A 21,173-nucleotide genomic window follows, 5' to 3' on the forward strand; every position below is an offset into this window, starting at 1 on the left:
TTCTTCCTAGGTTTTGGCATTTCCTAGCCACCGTGCTTCTATACCTGCATTGCTTGCTGTTTGGGGTTTTAGGCTGGGTTTCTGTACAGCACTTTGACATATCAGCTGATGTAAGAAGGGATATATAAATACATTTAATTTGATTTGAACATCTGCTAACTATGTGTATGTGACCAATAACATTTTATTGGATTTGAACTGAATAACACCATGGCAGAGGGTTCAGTTCTCCTAAGGAATAATATCTTTACCACAATCTGTATCCATCAGAAGGTTGGATAGTTCCAGTGGGCGGATTCGATTATGCAGGGCACTGGGCAAGGTCATCGGGCGAATGCAGGGAGGGAGGAGCACCATTCTCAAATGGAACAGTAGGGAAATCTGTGCCACTAGGTAATTTTGTCAACAATGGTGCATCGACCAGAAACATACAACATCTCTGTTCCATGAAATAAATGTTTGAATTTTCTATTCTATTTTTCATTGGGAAGGCAGATAAAGTGTTTTTATTAAAATGAATCACTTTTGCATGTGAAAACACAGAATCCTACTAATTACTACACATGCTTAATTACGTCACTTTTGTTTTGAAGCCATCTTCGTGTTGGGCTATGAACGGAGCACCTGGCTCACGACCGGGAGGCAACCCAATTCCAAATCGAATGCAATCAACTTTTAGCTGACACATAACATGCCTATACCGCTGCCCCGGCGAGATTGATCGAACTCCCTCATTGACTCTTCCAGCGTTCTAAAATGTCATCCGGGACAATCCATGCTCTCGCATGGTGCCAATTACTGCAATCGTGCACACATTTACATGACGATTCCCCACAGACTGTTATGCAAATGAACTTTGCGTTTTGAATACGGTAGTTGAGAGATGATTCAAAAACATAATGGGAAACATAATGACCAGGTGACAAACACTCAGATCCTGAGCTTGGAGAGTGAGAAAGATCTATTTGCATGAATTAACTTCTATCATTTCCACGCTAGTGTTATATACCATGAGAAGGAGACACCATAAATGGTGTGTTTACTCTACTTTCTACAGCTCTAGCAGAACAGTAGCTTCTGGGCTATACTGTAGTGTTGCTGATCTGCATGCTTTACATTCAGTAGCTTTCCATAGCTTTATCAGAGGAGCCTACCAATGCATCTGGATCAGAATCACCTTTATTCACCAAGTACATTTACACATACCCAGAATTTTACTTGGTGATATAGTGCTGCTAGCAATAGACAACATATAGACGCAGAATCAGACAGAGGAATTTACACAAAGTTGACATATTTTATATACAAAATAGATAGTTTGGCATAGAACTGTAGCGTATGAGTGAATTTACAGTATAAATATACACATATATTTACATGTATGTGTATATATATATATATATATATATATATATATATACTGCTCAAAAAAATAAAGGGAACACTTAAACAACACAATGTAACTCCAAGTCAATCACACTTCTGTGAAATCAAACTGTCCACTTAGGAAGCAACACTGATTGACAATACATTTCACATGCTGTTGTGCAAATGGAATAGACAACAGGTGGAAATTATAGGCAATTAGCAAGACACCACCAATAAAGGAGTGGTTCTGCAGGTGGTGACCACAGACCACTTCTCAGTTCCTATGCTTCCTGGCTGATGTTTTGGTCACTTTTGAATGCTGGCGGTGCATTCACTCTAGTGGTAGCATGAGACGGAGTCTACAACCCACACAAGTGACTCAGGTAGTGCAGCTCAGGTAGTGCAGCTCATCCAGGATGGCAAATCAATGCGAGCTGTGGCAAGAAGATTTGCTGTGTCTGTCAGCGTAGTGTCCAGAGCATGGAGGCACTACCAGGAGACAGGCCAGTACATCAAGAGACGTGGAGGAGGCCGTAGGAGGGCAACAACCCAGCAGCAGGACCGCTACCTCTGCCTTTGTGAAAGGAGGAGCAGGAGGAGCACTGCCAGAGCCCTGCAAAATTACCTCCAGCGGGCCACAAATGTGCATGTGTCTGCTCAAACGATCAGAAACAGACTCCATGAGGGTGGTATGAGGGCCCGGCGTCCACAGTTGGGGGTTGTGCTTACAGTCCAACACCACCGTGCAGGACGTTTGGCATTTGCCAGAGAACACCAAGATTGGCAAATTCGCCACTGGCGCCCTGTGCTCTTCACAGATGAAAGCAGGTTCACACTGAGCACATGTGACAGACGTGACAGAGTCTGGAGACGCCGTGGAGAACGTTCTGCTGCCTGCAACATCCTCCAGCATGACCGGTTTGGCGGTGGGTCAGTCATGGTGTGGGGTGGCATTTCTTTGGGGGGCCACACAGCCCTCCATGTGCTCGCCAGAGGTAGCCTGACTGCCATTAGGTACCGAGATGAGATCCTCAGACCCCTTGTGAGACCATATGCTGGTGCGGTTGGCCCTGGGTTCCTCCTAATGCAAGACAATGCTAGACCTCATGTGGCTGGAGTGTGTCAGCAGTTCCTGCAAGAGGAAGGCATTGATGCTATGGACTGGCCTGCCCGTTCCCCAGACCTGAATCCAATTGAGCACATCTGGGACATCATGTCTCGCTCCATCCACCATTGCATCACAGACTGTCCAGGAGTTGGCAGATGCTTTAGTCCAGGTATGGGAGGAGATCCCTCAGGAGACCATCCGCCACCTCATCAGGAGCATGCCCAGGCGTTTGTAGGGAGGTCATACAGGCACGTGGAGTCCACACACACTACTGAGCCTCATTTTGACTTGTTTTAAGGACATTACATCAAAGTTGGATCAGCCTGTAGTGTGGTTTTCCACTTTAATTTTGAGTGCGACTCCAAATCCAGACCTCCATGGGTTGATAAATTTGATTTCCATTGATAATTTTTGTGTGATTTTGTTGTCAGCACATTCAACTATGTAAAGAAAGTATTTAATAAGAATATTTCATTCATTCAGATCTAGGATGTGTTATTTTAGTGTTCCCTTTATTTTTTTGAGCAGTGTATATATATATATATATATATATATATGCAGAGGTAGGGATGCTCTGTGACGTAGTGCATTTAAGGTAGTGCATCTAACAAAGTTACCAACACCCACGGATTCTACACAAACCCCACACAATTCCTCTTTGAGCATCTTACATGTCTCCAATGCTCCACATTTCCATTGGGACACATATGTGTGTTAGTGCTAGTGCTAGTGCTGGCCCCTAGTCTCTGTGACAAGCATGTTTATCTTGCATTAATCCCTTTCCTCTGCTTTAACCCACCATTTAATGCTGTTGTCTATCCTATTAATGTGTCAATCGCTTCAAAATCCTCCAATAACATAATCCTTCCTACACGATTCTGATGAGGGGTATAAACATAGAATTAGGAATTAGAATATAAAATGGACATGAACCTTCTTATGACGGTCCAGAGGTCAGCAATGTTAGTCAGGGAGTTGGTCAACCATGGCTTTGCCAGTGCTGTGATAAGATATTGTGTAAAACAATGAATGCGAAGAATTTATCTACATTGTATGTGTTTTAGCTAGCCAGACAATTTTAGAGGAATAATTCCATTAATTTTTTAAATTAACTGCCAATATGCCAACATTCCATTCAAGCGATGCAGTCAATCCACTGCCATAGCCTGGCTCAAATCAGTTGAAGACTGAGTTTAGAAAGGTTTAAATGCAACAAGTACTGATATTGTATCATATAATAACACTCAAAGCTTTCCAAGAAAACAACATCTGAGACATTCATGGTCTGTTTACGTATATTTTAGAGGCTATTTATGCAGAAAATATGTATAAAACCTGTATAAACTCTATTTATCATTATATGACAGTATTTTAGATTGACTATAATTCCATTACACAATTTCTGATACATCACATGCCTTTCTTTTATTTTCCTACATAATTAAAAGCAGGAAATGCATCACCTATGAAGCTGCTGACATTCATTCCAATTAGACTGGTTTTGAATTTCTCCCTGGCCAAGATTGCTGTAATTTTGGCCTCATTACGGAACTTTGAGGGTTCATGACATAGCCCCTCTAGTAATATAATAAGATCTCTCTGGGTATAAATATATTGAACAAAAATATAAACACAACATGTAAAGTGAGCTGAAATTAAAGTTCCCATAGATTTTCCATACACAGAAAAGCCTATTTCTCTCAATTTATTTGCACAAATTTGTATAAATCCCTGTTAGTGAGTATTTCTCATTTTCCATGATAATACATCCACTTGACAGGTGTGGCATATCAAAAAGCTGATTAAACAGCATGATCATTAGACACACAAGGTGCACACCTTGTGCCGGGGACAGTAAAAGGCCACTCTAAAATATGAAGTTTTGTCACACAGCACAATACCACAGATGTTTCAAGTTTTGAAGGAGTGCACAATTCATATGCTGACTGCAGGAATACCCCCCAGAGCTGTTTCCAGAGAATTTAATTTTCATTCATTTTAGAGAATTTGGCAGTATGTCCAACCAGCCTCACAACTGCAGACCAAGTGCAATCACGCCAGCCCAGGACCTCCACAGTTCTGCATACTCACGAGACCCATTGAGCATGTTTGTGATGCTCTGGATTGATGTGTACGACAGCGTGTCCCAGTTCCCATCAATATCCAGCAACTTCGCACAGCCCTTGAAGAGGAGTGAGACAACATTACACAGGCCACAATCAACAGCCTGATCAATTCTATGCGAAGGGAATGTGTCGCCTAATGAATTTATTTCAATTGACTGATAACTCAGTAAAATCTTTCAAATTGTTGCTTATTGCCTTTATATTTTTGTTTTTTGTTCAGTGTACATGGGGATGGGGAGACAGGGTTTGAGTTACCATGAAGACACTGATTAATTAAAGATGAACTCAAGCCACTTTAATAGTTTTGTTAAGAAGGGGATAATGGGGGAGGGGTGGGGGGGGACAGGGGCGGGAGAGAGAGAGAACTCAAAATTACAGCTTAACTGGTTTTATACTTACTCAGATGTCTTACAACATGGATCCACAATCAGCAGGGGATAAACTCCCTTTTAATCTGTTAATTTAGATAAGATGCAATTTTTCATCTATATAAATGTGGATAAACACATCATTTTTCTTAGGATAAAACACAGGACAACTATGACAAAGTTCCAGAGTGATGTAATCATAACACCCAAGGTATTGCATCTGGACTTGTCTTGACTGTCTCGTCTCATGCCTGCCTCCCTGAAATCTTTACAATATTAAATGATGAGGAAATACTGCCCTCTAACGTTAAGGACCTAAAGGTGGCTGTAGAAATATTAAACTTACCGCTAGGTGGCGTATCTTGACAGCCCTTTGAAAATTCCTCTATCCAATCTACAGTAAACGGAAATGACTTGCATGGAATGGGAGTTACAGCTTCCGTTGTCTGAGGGCGTTTTTTCAACTTTAGCACCAGAGATTTTTTTGGGTGGTGGCTGCTTGTTTTACAAGTTTAGAATTCCACCAAGTTATTGTTGAGGACACTGATTTGAAGGAATTATACTAATTTCCAAACTATCGTAACTTGGGCCCTCTAATCGAGGCTTCAAACCTTGTTTTTCCCCGTTGGGGCAACTAACGAGTGGTTTACCAGCTAACCGATAAGCTCAAATTTTAGCTAGCTAGCTGAGAGAGGCGTCAGATGCAGGCCATCAAGTGTGTTGTAGTGGGGGACGGGTAAGTTGAACCTACATTTGTCTATTTAGCTATGTTTATAAAATGTCTTACAATATAAGTTATGATGTAGAATATACATTATAATATCAAAATTGTTTCTAGTAGCCCTTAGTTTGCTTGGTACGTTGCTAGCTAACTGGTGACAACTGTTGTCACTGTTTCCAGCTTGCTAACAACACATTTTCCTGTAAACTTGTGGCATGGTGTAATTTAGCTTAGCTAGCGTAATTGCTACCTACTGCTAACTGTTCAGCATTCTCGTTTGCTGTTTATGGTTACGCAGCTATATGCACTATTTTCTCAGACAGAAATATGCAAAAAAAAAAAAACATTTCCAATTCACACATCCGTATCAATACGCACCCACCATATTATCTTTAGCTATTAAATTGTGCTTAGCAAGCTAGCAATCCTTTAGGGTGGGTTGCCCAAACATGGTTTCAATTAATCTTAGATTAGACCTAATTTAGATTTTGTATATCTAGGTTTATAGCTAGCAACTTTGCCTAATTTCAGTTTGTGACAAAACAAGCAAGTATATTGTAGAGAATCATTGTACCATATTAACAGCTGCAAATATATATTTTACATAACCAGAAATTCTGTATTTTCAGCTGGTTGAAGCTGGTGAACAAAACAAAGTGAAAGACAAATGTAATTTAAGAATGGGCAGCATACAAATAGTGCACACAGAACATATTTTTAGACTTGCTTACAACGAGAATGACATCTATTAACTCACATCTATGTACATTTGGTCAGATTGCCCATAAGTTTACATACTGCAACTTTAACTTTTTGGGAGACCTGACCAAATGTACGTAGTAGATATGTGAGTTGTACATCTGTCATTTGCACTGTTTGCCAATATATCCTCCAAACACTGGCTTCTTGGGCATGATCACTTAATTAAATAACTAAACTATGATTAGTGACACGTGTCATAATACATTCAACATAGCAATATGTTCTAATTGTATTCATATGGAAACAAACCAGCACTGGTCATTGCTAGTTTGCTAGCAAAGTGAGTTTTTGAGCTTTTTGAAATTTGTGAAAGTAGTTCATGTTACCTGGCTAGTTGAGTTTTACAAACATAAGCTGCAGGAGCTGAAATTGTTAATCGCACTGAAAACAGCACATACACTGACATGACAAACTTAAACATCCTCCAGTGGCAGTTTAGATTGAATCCCTAACCTACTTTTACATTTGACTTTAAAACAGTGGAGCAACATGATTACATTTGATTTTTGTTTATAAGAAGGATTACATTTAACTAGGATTAATTTAAGCCTACTGAGTGGCGCAGTGGTCTAAGGCTGTGCCATTAGAGATTCTGGGTTCGAGTTCATGTTCTTTTGCCAGCCGGCCGCGACCCGGAGACCCATGGGGCGGCGCACAATTGGCCCAGTGTCGTCCGGGTTAGGAGAGGGTTTGTCCACCAGGGGTGTCCTTGTCCCATCTCGCACTAGCGGCTACTGTGGCAGGCCGGGCACGCTGACACGGTCGCCAGGTGTTACTGTTTCCCTCGACACACAGGTGCGGCTGACTTCTGGGTTAAGTGGGCATTGTGTCAAGAAGCAGTACGGCTTTGTTGGGTTGTTTCGGAGGACGCGCGGCTCTCTGCCTTCGCCTATCCCGAGTCCATACGGGAGTTTTAGTGACGAGACAAGACTGTAACAGCCAATTGGATAACACAAAATTGTGGGGAAACAGGGAGTAATTTAAAACTAGGTTTCAAGTTTGGTTAAACAAGATTTATAGATAAACCTTGATTTAACCCAGTTTGAGTATCCATGATGGTGCAACCCAACCTAAATGTCTGCTGCATGTTCTTATTGAGCTACACCACCCAATCTTATTTAGGACATTGTGATTGGGACTCAAATGTGTCATTCTGCAGACATTTTTCAGTTTAACTCATTGTCTTAAGTTTGCCAGTTACACCCCATTCAAGTTCTCCTTTCAGTTTTGAAATTGACAAAAACAAAACTGAGGCCAGGCGGCTTATTTCTCCTCTTCATTCCTCCATCTCTTTATGCTTCTCTCCTCCAGAGCTGTGGGTAAAACATGCCTGCTCATCAGCTACACCACCAACGCGTTCCCCGGGGAATACATCCCCACAGTGTAAGTACTCTCACTCTATCCCCCCACTCCCTCATCGTAGCAGGTGCCCCACACGAGAAACATAGAATGCCAACATTAACATTCAGAACTGTTATATTTTATAGTCCGATGTGGGGGGTTTTCTCCTGATGATCAGGAAATTCTATATTTGGCCTGTCGAATCATTGAAATTAACTTGTTGATTTTATTTCTTGGTGGTGTGCTGATCACATCCATTGATGTCAATGTGGTGTATCTCTCTCTAGCTTTGACAACTACTCTGCCAATGTGATGGTAGATGGGAAACCAGTGAATCTGGGTCTATGGGATACAGCAGGACAGGAAGACTACGACAGACTCAGACCACTGTCCTATCCACAGACGGTAAAACAACAGGATAAATGTACTGTGTCCTCTAGGTCACTAGTGTCAGCAATGAAGACAGTCAAGTGACTTTACTGCGTCTCAAAGTATCAAACACATTTTCAGATGTTTCTATGGGTACAGCCAAAAAACGGAAGTGATGGGATTCGACTTTCGCTTTACTTCCTTACTGCAGTGTGGCAGTTCGCCGGTTGCAAACTTGGTGCGGTAAATTATTTGGAGTCAATTTATAGAGCATAAAAGTAAACAAGTTTAATTTTGTATTTATTTCCTTCAAGTTCGCTAACGTTAGCTAGACCTACTAGTTGTACTGTTGTGATAACGTTAGTTGTGTCAGAGTTAAGGGCCATCCACAAAGCCAATAACGATAAACTATAGGCTACATAACTATAAAACCTTGGTGAGCATCCACACTAGGGGAAGGTTTATCGTTCTACAGTCCTACAGATGTCAATCAACTGATCAACGCATTGTGCTGCCTATTACAAAATGGTAACTCAACCATTCAGTAATTTCAGGGTGTGTTCATTGTCATGGTGACAACTGCAAATAATACCTCAATGTACATGTAGGCCTAATAGAAAATAATATAGTAACTCATATTTGAAATGTAGCAATTCATCAACAAACGCTGTTGAGCCTACATATTTTTTTACAGTATGACATTGGCATGTTCCTCAAGTAGTTTGCAAGTGATTTATGATTTTCTAATGGTTGTCAATTCCTTTTCGGTTGTCTTTTTCACTGTGCTCATCTGTCTGTCCTATGCAACTATTTGCATGCGTCAGTGTAACAATGTTATCATAACCGGCCGAATGTGATCACTCCGATGCGCTTTCTCACCTCAACTGTAGGCCTGTTTTACGTTCAGCAATTGAATGTTATAGGCTGTTAAGCCTAGTATAAAAAAAAATATCAAGATAAATATTCTATAGCTTTTTTTCCTGGAATTTTACGAGCAGAGGAATGGCTATCGTGGAGAGGCTTGCGTAGCCTATAGCCTAAACAGCTGGAAAAGAGAGGCTAGTGATATCTGATGTGTAGCTGAAGTAAGAAGCTAGATATTAGCTAAATATTAGGGCTGTAGGCTAAATAATAACCAGTCAAAGTGCAAGAAAAATAAATTAACAGATTATGAAATGTCAGATCTGTGGGTTCCTCCAGGCTACGCTCTGTTCCCCGCGAATGCAAAGCTCCACTATTAATTAGGGCTACATTTTTAGACAAGACAATTATTCTACCTGTGCTACAACAGTGCAATGAGGAATTCATTTTTGTTACCAAGTCAGTACAGTCAGTTCAAGTCAGTATTGTCTATAAGGCTGTAAACTACAGTGATATAGGCTAGTTTGAATAAACGCTCAAACGTCCTGTTTTGTTTCATGCCAAAATAACTGCATACAGCCTAGGCCTGATTATGCAACCATTTGGATCAGTTGGGGTACATTCTCGACAATTTAGAATGGCTAGAAAGGTACATTAGCAGGCGACTCTTATGGTGTATTTTGGCAGGATGTAGCCTATCGGTGTTAAGATGGGCCTACAAGGAAAATATGGACTTCTCCTTTCCCACTCCCTGTGTGTTCTTAATGCTGTAGCTTATTTTACATTCAGCAAGCAAGTGTGCATCTCTCTTCCAATAGGCTATTAGTAAAGAAAATAGTCTAAGTTAGAAGCACTTAATTCATCAGCTCAATGTTAGGCTTCATACTGCAGTGAATATATCCAGTCAATTTACGCAGTGAAAGAAAACATAGTTATCAGAAATGGAAATCATAGGTAGCCTACACTGTGCGGTCCCGAGGCTGAGCTCCCAGTCCCCGGGCACGCAGCTCGAAAAGCTACTCTATGGATTCTGTTTTTTTAGGGACTAGAAATGTATCCAACCTAGGCTACAACAATGTAATTAATAATTTTCTTGTTTTCAAGTGAGTATAAAACTCTAGACCTCAAACTGCTGTGAATTGCCATTATTTCAATAATCGCTCAAAAGCCTGGCGTTTTTCATGCATATTAATTTAGAAAAATAACTGCATCTAGCCTGCCTTATTGGGCAATCATTTGGATCGGTTATGGGTCTTTTCTCTGCAGTTTAGCCTACAAGGTCCAGGCACATTAGCAGGTCAGTAATATGGTGTATTTTGTCAGGATGTATTGGCTAACAGAAACATGCTAATGCAGGGATTTCTAGTGGCGCGCATATGGATTATCATAATAGGTGAGCACAGAGGAAGTTGTTTTAAAATTGCTGTCAGCTCTGCATAAAGAATCAATCCCTACAACATTGTGAATAATATAACAAGATAATCAGGGCGTTAGGGAAAGGCGTATTGATTGTTTCTTATGGCTCAGAGGTCTGTATGAGGAGGAGAGTACAGCCTGCTTTCCACAGTACTAAAACAATGTCTGGAGCAGACATTAAGGAAGTGAAAGAGTGCTCTGTTTGCCCCACATTCTGGGCTCTGACTCCTCCCGGCAATTGAGTGTTCAGGGAACTTTGTCCTCCTAGATAACAGTAAAGTTGTATCGCAGTGAATTGAGGATGTTCATGAACTCTGTTGTCTGTGTCATGTATGTTTTTTTTGTACCATTCATAGCTACAAAACATTAATCTCCATAAATTGTAAGTGTCAATTTTTCATGTTTGATCTTGTAATGCTGTACTCGTATGACCAAATAAATAATGCTGGTTGTTTCCTCCCCAACAGGATGTGTTTTTGATCTGTTTCTCTCTCGTGAGTCCTGCCTCCTTTGAAAACGTCCGTGCCAAGGTGAGTCATAGTCTCCGCTTTGTTTCTGTTTAGTTTTTCTGTTAAGTATTAAGTTATCTTGAAAATAAAAGATCCGCACACTCTAGGAGCTCAGATACAAAAATGTAATTACCAACGTTTCGACAGCCAAGCTGTCTTCATCAGGGTATAATCACAAACACTGCGGGATGACTCGTTTATATAGTGTCAAAAGACACAGGTGTCTGTAATCATGGCCAGGAGTGGCCTAATATCATTGGTTAATTATCAAATATTAAAATGTCATACAAAGAACAGCATACAAACAACAAATGGATAGCATACGATCATAGATTAATTTGACTACACAAGCTTACAAACAATTACAATGGCAAAATCACAAGAATGACTTCAGATCAAAGTCTACGTTGAGACCGAAGGGCGCAAGTTAAAGATCGAGGCAGCCTCTCGTTTTAACAATAAATTATCACGGTCACCCCCTCTCTCCTAGGGAGGGTGACATGTTCGATGCCAATATAACGCAGAGACGAAATCGAGTGGCCTGCCTCCAAGAAGTGGGCCGCAACTGGATAAGTAAAGTTTTTACACCTAATGGTGCTACAATGCTCTGAGATACGTACTTTTAATTCGCGCTTTGTTTTACCTACATCATTTTTACCACAAGGACAAGTTATAAGATAAATAACTGTCTTAGTGGAGCACGTAATAACTCCTTTGATTGGGATCGATTTCCCTGTTTGTGGGTGTTTGAAGGATCTACATTTATAAGTGCCATTGCATTGAGCACGGCCTTTACATTTGTAATTTCCATCCAGTAGGGGCGCAAATAGACGTTGTTCAGGAATATCTTGGGGTGGTAAATCAGAGTGTATCAATTGGTCTCTGAGATTTCTGCCCCGCGAGAATATGACCAAGGGAAGGTCCGAAAACACATTACCGAGACTACCATCGGATTTTAGGATGTGCCAATGTTTGTGAACGATCCCTTAATTTGTTCAGAGCACTTTGAATAGCGGGTAGTTAGAACACAAGAATGCGTCTTTTTGCGAGACTGACCTTGAAAAAGGTCATGTTTTGAATTTGATCTGATCATTCTTGTAGCCCCTCTCCTTGAACTTCCTTTGCGTCTCGGCCATATTTCTGTCGAAATCTGATTGTTTTTTGCAAATTCTTTTGATTCGACAAATTGGCTGTAGGGCAAACTGTTTTTCAAGGGAAGTGGGTGACAACTATCAGCCCTCAACAAACTGTTATGATCAGTAGGCTTCCTGTAAAGATCAGTGTATAGAACATTATCTTCACACAAGATCAGAAGATCAAGGAAACTGATTTGACGTGTGTCAGATTGCATTAAATCTCAGATGTTAAGAAAAGCATAAAATGCCTGGAGCTGTATTAAGTTATCAACATGGTCATTGCTTGACAGGGTGGATTTTATCCACATTCTCAAAACAACTGATGTACTTGATAGATAGGCGTCTAGTCTACAGTAACATCCTGATCCTATCCTGACTGGCTTGGCCCTGTCCTCCATAGTGGTACCCAGAGGTGAGACACCACTGCCCCAACACCCCAATCATCCTGGTGGGCACCAAGCTGGATCTGAGAGATGACAAGGACACCATCGAGAAGCTGAAGGAGAAGAAACTCACCCCCATTACCTACCCCCAGGGTCTGGCCATGGCAAAAGAGATTGGTTAGTATACTAATAGTACTTTAGTGTCCTGTCCAGGAGGTGTACTTGTACATCAAGCTGCATCACGCTACAAAAACAACAGATAACAAATAACAGATATGAGCTGTTCTGGCTCGGACAAGGCTTACTTCTTAGTAATACTTGAGGGCCCGGTATCCTGGACGTAGAGCAAACATTTTACTGGACAACACAGCAAGGTCAATGGAGTTTCTCCATAGCTTCATTTGCAACCGGATGGGGTAGTCTTAGCTATTATTCAATTCAGGATTTTAATGAATGAAATCCCGTTTGCTGTGACGTTGAATGCCGGCCTCTCTCCCCTCTACAGGAGCAGTAAAGTACCTGGAATGCTCAGCCTTGACACAGCGTGGCCTTAAGACAGTGTTTGACGAAGCCATCCGGGCGGTCTTGTGTCCCCCGCCCGTCAAGAAGAGGAAGAGAAAGTGTTCACTACTCTAAACGCCGCAGACAGGAAGTAGGAAGTCACACTGCAGTCTGAGCTCACCTATTGGTTGGGGGGAGGAAGAAGAGGGTGGGGGAGTGTCTTAAGAGGGAAGATTCTACAGATGTCATTTTTTTTCTCTCGGATTGTAATTAGTACATAGTACTTAAATATGATTTTTATTATACAAATCCTAGAATTAGAGCTTTGTGAAATTCCTGCTGCCTTCTAAAAATAACTTTTTTTTATGTTCTTGGAAGATACTAATTGCTCTTTTCAATTTCAGTCTCTTTCCACTCTTCTCGAGTCCATATTGTTTGTTTACAGACTTCAATTGTGTAGAATTGAGGTGTTGCCAAAATTCCTACCGCATATAACGGTCATCACTTTCTCATAGCTCCATATACAGCATATAACGGTCATCACTTTCTCATAGCTCCATATACACTAAATGTAATGATTGCTTCTTGTTTTTTTCTTTTGTACCATATGTGCGACCATAATTAGCAAAATCTTAAAATATCCTTTAAATGGTTCAAGAGAAATTGAAGTAAACTCTTAAAAAAACAAAAAAAAAGTGTTGTAGTAGTGTCTTCTATGTTCTATAATCGTACTCTATGTAGATCAAGTAAATTTAGATCAATTGTTTCTCATCAGGTAGATTTTATCTATCCATCAAATACATTGTCAAAATAACTCAATCATGGATAATAGCGATCACTTTATACTTAGGTGGATTAAATGCTTATTAGATCTATCTAAATATCAACTTACAGTGCTTGCCCCTTGATCTGATAAAATAGTATTTTACATTCTACAGGTGTCTATACAGATGCACCTGAACAGGTGAATAGGAGAACCTGTTAGAAAGTGGATGGAGAATGGTTCTTTATCAGACCAATTTAGATGGATCCCTCTTGTTGGATTAAACAACGGTTTCACAAACTGTGTTTTCTGTACATAAACACAAAATACATCCATTGTACGAGTATTGTCAGTAAAGGAACTGTACTGTGTAGTCTGCCAGATTTACACTCCAAACACCTGCGTGTGTCAACCTTTTTGTTATAGGCCTTCTTTGTTATAAGGTAGAATTCAACCTCATTCCCTTTAAGAACGTATTCTGTCAGCAGATGCCATCTATCCAGTCCTTTACAGAAGGTATAGTTCTTGTGTGAAGAATCTGGACTTTGTTTGCTACTCGAAACAACATAGTTGTGAACTCATTTTAACATTAAGCTTTATCATCACTAACATCATGATGCTATGTAAACATTACTGTGTTGTTTTGTCATCAGAGCTGCCTATTACTAGTCTGAGTACCAGTCTTTCTATCTAACATTCCACTCCTTGCCACTCCTTTCATTTGGCCAATGGCAGGAATGTAATAGCTGAACAGGGACTACATCCAGGCTAACCTATTACTGTATCACTAAAAACTGAGCAATTTAAAATAATTCAGAAGTTGTAACTGACCATGTTGTCTTTGTCTTATTGTAGCTTCTAATTGCTGTATTTAAAATATACAGTAGTTCACCTACCAGTGAATTTTCAAAGTACTCTTTTTTAATTTGAACTGAGTGAGGCTGTTCTGAGCTATTACCAGTGTTAACAGCACAAGGAAAGAAATTATACCTGATTTTTCTTTGGCTAAATGTGGTTTTATTTTGACAATAGTAGTTTAATCTGCTGATTTTTTTTTTTTTTTTTTTTTAAGCCAATAAATTCATTTAATCTCTGCCTGTCATTTTTTACTTCCTGTTGTGCAGATGTAGGAATAACACAGTAACTCCCACTATCTTTCCACCAACTCCCTTTAATATAGAACTGGTGGGAATGTAAGTGATCACATCCATGGCCATCCCATTATCCTCAGGTCTTCAGTGTTTGTTCTTCCACTGTTCAAACACAAGCTTGGCAGAGACTGCATCTTGAATCCCCATTCCTGTTGTATACAAACAGGGTCAATAAAACTATGGGAAAAGTACAATGAAGGAACATGTTACAGGATTTGAATAGAGGATAAAGACAATCTACCAAGGGATTTGAACACAGTGGTCTTCTCTCTAAGGGCAGGTCTTGTTCCATTGAGAACCTCTCCAAGCTCTGCAAACACTTTGGCCTGGATATTAAGTATTCATTAGCACACCAAATCATGTTAAACATGTTTATCCTTTAATTGGGATTACCCACTTGTATAACTTCCATAAACCAAGATTGCATTCAGTAGGCACAGCCAGAAGAAACCCATATACAGAATACCAATAGTCTCACAACCTACCCCAGACAGGATGATGTCTCCTGACTCTGCTACAGCTCCCTCTCTGCTGTCTACATACACCTCAGCCTGCCTCATCAACACATCATCCAGCTCCCTCCAGTCTGGCCTGCAGGCTCCCACAGCTGATGCGCACACACACACACACACAACAATGATACATTACATTAAGAACAAAGAGAGATGTCCTGCACAAGCGATATGACTCAATTATTTTAGGAGATTTGAACTGGGGCGTGCATACATCTGTATCGGACACTTTTAAATGACTCTGAATCTCGCTCTAATTAATGCGCCGACAAGACCGAATCCCAGAGCACCTAACAAATCAACGCTATTGGGCATTATTCTAACGAATACCCCTCACAAATACACATCAACTGGGATATTCTGCAATGTCTGTGATCACTGTGCAATTGCTTGTGTTATAAATACAAAAATGACCAAAGCCAAACCCCGTTATATTTTTAAAAGACATTTTAGACAGTTTGATGAGCAAACGTTCTTACATGATCTGTACCATAATATTGACAGAGTAAGTCTGATTCCCGATGTTGACACTGCCTGGGACTATTTGTCTATGAAATGTGTGTTGATTTGCGATAAACATGCCCCTGTGAAGAAATTTAGAATCAGTGGAAGGGACAATCCCTGGTTTTCAGATAACTTGGCAGAATTCATTAGAAAGATAAATGTATTTTGGGCTCAAGCTAGACATACAAATGCTCCTGTTGACTGGGCCTCCTTCAGAGCACAAAGAAACAAATGCACAGGATTGATCAGGAAGTCCAAATCAGATGATCTAAATGCAGTCACGGAAAACCTAAACAACCCTACCAAGTTCTGGAAGCCAATCAAATCAGTGTCAGGTTCTAATGTATCCTCTGGCCTTCATGACCATTTAATGATGGATTCTAATGAAGTGAAAGATAAAGCCCATATTGTAGGGGTTTTTAACAAGCACTTCATATCTGCTGGTTCAGTTTTTGATAATGGTGGGGCCCATGCCTCTAATGTAAGCTCTGTTACAGTAAACTATGATATAGGCCCTCACGTGAACCATTTTAACGTTGAGCCTGTTTCTTATACTGAGGTCTATAAAACACTGGAGGCAATAGACACTAAAAAGTCTGCAGGTTCAGACAACCTTGACCCCTACCTCTTAAAGATAGTAGCTGATATTATTACTGAACCTGTGGCTCACATGTTCAATTTGAGTCTCTTGACCAATTCCATACCAGCATTTGGAAAGCAGCTTAAGTCCCCCACTGCTAAAGAGTGGAGATCCCTCAGATGCCAATAACAATCGTCCTATCTCCAAACTCCCTATCATGGCCATAGTCTATGAATCCCTAGTGAACTCACAGTTAAAAAGTGTCTTCATTGAAAAGAACATACTGAGCGGGGTTCAGTCTGGCTTTAGACCGGGGCACAGCACCACAACTGCAGCTATGGCTGTGGCAAATTACATAATAAATGCACTTGATAAAAAGCAACATTGTGCTGCTCTGCTTGTGGATTTATCAAAGGCCTTTGATTCAGTTGACCATGAATTGTTGCTAGCTAGACTCAGAAACACTGGTCTCAGTGAAGGAGCAGTAAATTGGTTTAGGAACTATCTTTCTGACAGAACACAACGTGTATAACTGACAATCACAAGTCTGGCATTCTTGAGATTAATAGAGGTGTGCCCCAGGGTTCCATTTTATATCCTGTGTTGTTCTCAATGTTTATTAATGATTTGGGAAATGGGATGCAACCAGCAAAGTTACATCTATATGCAGATGATACAGTCATATATTCATGTGCTCCTTCTCTGGTTAAGGCTGTTGAAGAGCTCCAGACTGCTTTTCAGTCACTGCAGGCCTGCCTTTATGGCCTCAAACTGGTCTTGAAAGAAAATTCAATTCATGACCTTTACCAGAGCTAGAACTCTGCCAGAGAACGTTAGCATTGTCACATCTGGTGGCTTATCCATTGAAAAGGTGTCATCCTACAAATACCATGGTATTTAGTTGGATGACAAGTTGTCCTTCAAAGTTCATGTGGATAATCTTGTGACAAAGCTTACATTGAAATTGGGTTTTTATTTTCGTAATAAGGCCTGCTTCCCGCTTATGGCTAGAAAGAAGCTTGTTGAGGCCACTTTTCTCTCTGTAATTGATTATGGTGACTTGTTGTATATGTATGCAACCTCCTCTGTCTTACATAGACTGGACTCTGTTTATCATGCATCCTTGCACTTTATTACAAATGCCAAGTCACTCACCCACCATTGCACATTGTACCAAATGGTAGGTTTGTACACTTTACTTTATATGTGCAGAAAGATACATTTGTATGTGTTCACCTACAAAGCCCTTTTGGGTAAACTCCCTCTTTACCTCTGTAGTGTGGTCTCCTTCACCACTAGCAGTTACCATACCCTGCTAGGTGGTTGCTACTTAAGGTCCCCAGGACATTCACAGTATTAGGCAAGACTGCCTTCTCTTCTTGTGCACCAGAGGCATGGAATAGTCTATAATCCATGCTTCATCTAGATATGTTAGTGCCACTGAATTCATTTAAAATAATGATGGGAGACTGTTACGGAGGAGTGTAAATGCTTTTTTTAGGCTGGATCATGTTCTGTTGTATGTTTTAATTCTGAAATGTTTTGATTGTTGCTGCCTTTTTGGCCAGGTCTCCCTTGAAAAAGAGACTCTGGGTCTCAATGGGCTTTTCCTGGTTAAATAAATGTTAAATAAAAAATTAAATATACAGTATGTTATCTTCACACATCAAAGTCTTAAGGCATGGCACTATCATCTTCAGTCAGGAGTTTCCTCACCTGCTACATGGGCACCTGGCTTGACCCACTGGCCAAAGAGCACTGGTTCACTGGCCCCAGTCACAGTGACTATGACGTCTGCACCGTTCACTGCCTCCTCCACTGACTCCCATACTGTAACGTGACCCTGGGTGGACTGGGCAAACCTCTCCGCCGTCTCTTTCCTCCTGCTCCACACGCGGACCTGTAATGACGTGATCCCTCGATGGTCTTTCATATTTTCTCATGACCCACAAGATATTTCTAACCAGAACCCAGTCTTATGTCTGGAGGATATAGCCACAACACACCAGTGGATCTCTCTAATCACCCATTCAGAAACATGGAATCACTCTGGTACCTCTTTAAATGAGAAGGTTTCTGTGAAGACGTTGTAGTGGCTGAGGGCCTGATGGCCAGCTCCCAGTATGGTCAACACCTCCGACTTGGCTGGCATCAACAGCTGGGCAGTTGCAAGGGGGGTTCCAAAAATTCCAATGTTAGAACAGCACAATGTTATTGACAGTTAGTGAGGAATCACCAATAAAGAGAGTATGCATGCCCGCCTAGGCCACAAAGAGAGGGCCTTACTTTGGCAGAAATAGCAGACACTGCTGCTGTCCTTTTGGCTGTGATGACCTCCCCATCCATGACCTGCAGATGTCAACCACACTGAGACATGTTATTACTGAATTGACCTCTATTATAACCAGCTGTGCTAAATCCTTGAAGTATTTAACTTTACTTGTATTGCTAATCACAAATGATAAATAACATCTAATGGCCTCTGTTCAATGATCATAGGCATACTCACAGCTTTGACATTCCCATACTCAGGATCAAACAGCAACACTGTGGCTTGAGTTGATGGCAGAGTTGACCCACTCTCCCTCTTGTAGAAGCACACCAATTTTGTGCACAGGATGTCTTCATGCACCAAATACGCAGGCATCAGCCCCAGAAATCTGTCCGGAACATTTTTGGAACAGTATTGTTACTAAATTACCGACCAATGATAAACAGGGGAATGAATAAACATACCCATTGTATTTTTGTAACGGGACCGTAGTACGAACGGGCTGGATCACTTCTGCGCTGTCCAGTTTGGAAAACTTCCCCAGTGCTACTTCAAGTCGCGGGATCAAATCTTTATAATGTAACAAACCTTCAACCTCATCTTGTCGTATAAGAACGGGTGGCTCAGCCATGGTGGCTAAAGCTTTTGCTCAACTCAAGCGTACATACAGTTTATGATCAGTGATGCGAGTCCAAAAGTTCAACTTTGTGGATGAATTATTCCAGCTCAGACGCTGCGTTCAAGACACCAAACGGTTGCGTGAACGCTAGGATATGTTCTAAAAACGCCCTACAAGATCAAATGGGCACATATTGATTCTGCCAAGGTAGTTCGAGGGACCCTTCATATTTTTTATTACCCTTGCTGTTCCGCAACAGACATGTGGTAATTACTCATCATCCAACACAATACTGTATGCAAGATAAATTGGTTGAGAACTCGAGGGATGAACCAACTAGAAAAATAAGTTTGCCAATGATAAGATCCTGTTCATAACGAACTAATAATTTTCTAGTTGGTTCATCCCTCCATTAAAAGTACTCAATTTATCTTGTATACAGTATTATTTGATACTGTAATAGTCTTATGGCACTTACAAAATTGAACACAATTACATATCACACATTAGTAAAAAGAAATGTTTTATTATCACAAAACAAGAGTAAATTACATAACATAGTATGTCCCTGACAAAATACAATGTATCTTCCAAAGACAATTCAATTCAACTATCCAAAAGAACACACAATTCAATTGCCTGACATAGTCCTTTAGACTATCCAATACTATAGAGAGCAGAGCAGCAACCAGATCAAACCAGCAGTCTCTCAATGGCCATCTGGGTAGACTGGATCTGGGGCTTCAGCTGAGATCCCTCCTTGATGGTGATTGAGGTGGCGATGACGGGGCGGGAGACCCCACAGGCACGCCCCAGGGCCTGCTTAGAGCGCACAAACACGTAGGGGACGTTCTTGTCCTCGCAAAGCAGCGGCAGGTGGAGGATGATCTCCAGTGGCTCAGCATCAGCAGCCATCACAATGAACTCAGAGATACCACGGTTCAATGTCTTGGTGGCTGGAAGAGGGCAGACAAGAGTTAAGGGTTAGTGATATATGTCTTTGATAGATTAGAACTCCATAGATAAGTGTTTGAAGTGGTAATCTGAATAGGATTTGAACCAGCTAATCTGTGGTCAGATATCAAGCACACTCAACCTCATGTACTGTGCAATTGGGCCAGATGTCTTAGAAGCTGGTATAATGATGCTTGCAGTAAGGACTATATTTCCAGTACATTACTTATATTATCAATTGGGTATTCATCAATATCAGATTCTCACCCTCATTGGCCCCTTTCCTCAACTGTTTGTAGTTGGAGGCTTGCTGCACAAGGTCCAGGATGGTTTTGGAAAGTGTGGCGTCGGCCAGGGGGTAGGCCTTGGGATTCACTTCGGCTTCAGTCTGAGAACAAACAAAAACTGTTAGAAGATGTAGAGACTAGATGAGAACGAAATAACATTATCCTTATCAATTAGGTAACGTTAGCTAGTTACGTTATTACCGGTATTCAGGTAGTTAGCTAACGGTAGCTAGAAATGCTAACTGAAGCGGTCCATTAAAATACTCACCATGCTTGCTTCCGTTTATTTCTGATATTTCTCCTCTCGGCGAATGCTTCACGGAGGACTATACGTCTACGATTGAGGTTTTGGGAAATTAAAAAAATAAATCGTTATGTAGCTAAAACAGCTTGTTTCGATTCTCAAAAGCTAGAGAAACTTCAACACGCAGCTACTCTAACAACACGTGTTTAGGACTGAGCGTGGAACGAATGGGGGCTTCGGTTGCTAAACTGGGCAGGAAGTGAATTGTTTGACCCGCCCATGTTCTTCTTTTTGCTTCGTTTTGTTACCAGTTATTTC

General features: G+C 40.9%; 3 protein-coding genes across 4 annotated transcripts; 1 reads left to right on the plus strand and 2 right to left on the minus strand.

Annotated features, from left to right (window-relative positions):
- Window positions 1-5,409: 5,409 nt before the first annotated feature.
- On the plus strand, window positions 5,410-14,826 carry LOC112224481 (ras-related C3 botulinum toxin substrate 1). Its single transcript, XM_024388059.2, has 6 exons — window positions 5,410-5,706; window positions 7,765-7,836; window positions 8,082-8,199; window positions 10,908-10,970; window positions 12,486-12,645; window positions 12,974-14,826. The coding sequence occupies exons 1-6, from the start codon at window positions 5,672-5,674 to the stop codon at window positions 13,102-13,104; spliced, it is 579 nt and encodes a 192-aa protein (XP_024243827.1). The 5' UTR covers window positions 5,410-5,671; the 3' UTR covers window positions 13,105-14,826.
- Window positions 14,827-14,883: 57 nt separating this feature from the next.
- On the minus strand, window positions 14,884-19,455 carry crym (crystallin, mu). 2 transcript variants are annotated; one of them, XM_024388057.2, is made up of 8 exons: window positions 19,216-19,455; window positions 18,989-19,139; window positions 18,766-18,828; window positions 18,536-18,637; window positions 18,196-18,379; window positions 15,369-15,490; window positions 15,125-15,209; window positions 14,884-15,032 (listed from the first exon to the last, which is right to left on the minus strand). In XM_024388057.2, the coding sequence occupies exons 1-8, from the start codon at window positions 19,380-19,382 to the stop codon at window positions 14,968-14,970; spliced, it is 939 nt and encodes a 312-aa protein (XP_024243825.1). In that variant the 5' UTR covers window positions 19,383-19,455; the 3' UTR covers window positions 14,884-14,967. The 2 variants fall into 2 exon arrangements, with proteins under 2 accessions (XP_024243825.1, XP_024243824.1); XM_024388056.2 differs by having other exon boundaries at window positions 15,125-15,202; window positions 19,216-19,450.
- A 417-nt stretch (window positions 19,456-19,872) lies between these two features.
- Window positions 19,873-21,092, minus strand: LOC112224484 (NHP2-like protein 1). The gene is made up of 3 exons (XM_024388064.2): window positions 20,880-21,092; window positions 20,592-20,712; window positions 19,873-20,326 (listed from the first exon to the last, which is right to left on the minus strand). The coding sequence occupies exons 1-3, from the start codon at window positions 20,880-20,882 to the stop codon at window positions 20,064-20,066; spliced, it is 387 nt and encodes a 128-aa protein (XP_024243832.1). The 5' UTR covers window positions 20,883-21,092; the 3' UTR covers window positions 19,873-20,063.
- Window positions 21,093-21,173: the final 81 nt, after the last annotated feature.

The sequence above is a fragment of the Oncorhynchus tshawytscha genome, linkage group LG25, assembly GCF_018296145.1.
Source record: "Oncorhynchus tshawytscha isolate Ot180627B linkage group LG25, Otsh_v2.0, whole genome shotgun sequence".
Classification (NCBI taxonomy): Eukaryota; Metazoa; Chordata; class Actinopteri; order Salmoniformes; family Salmonidae; genus Oncorhynchus; species Oncorhynchus tshawytscha.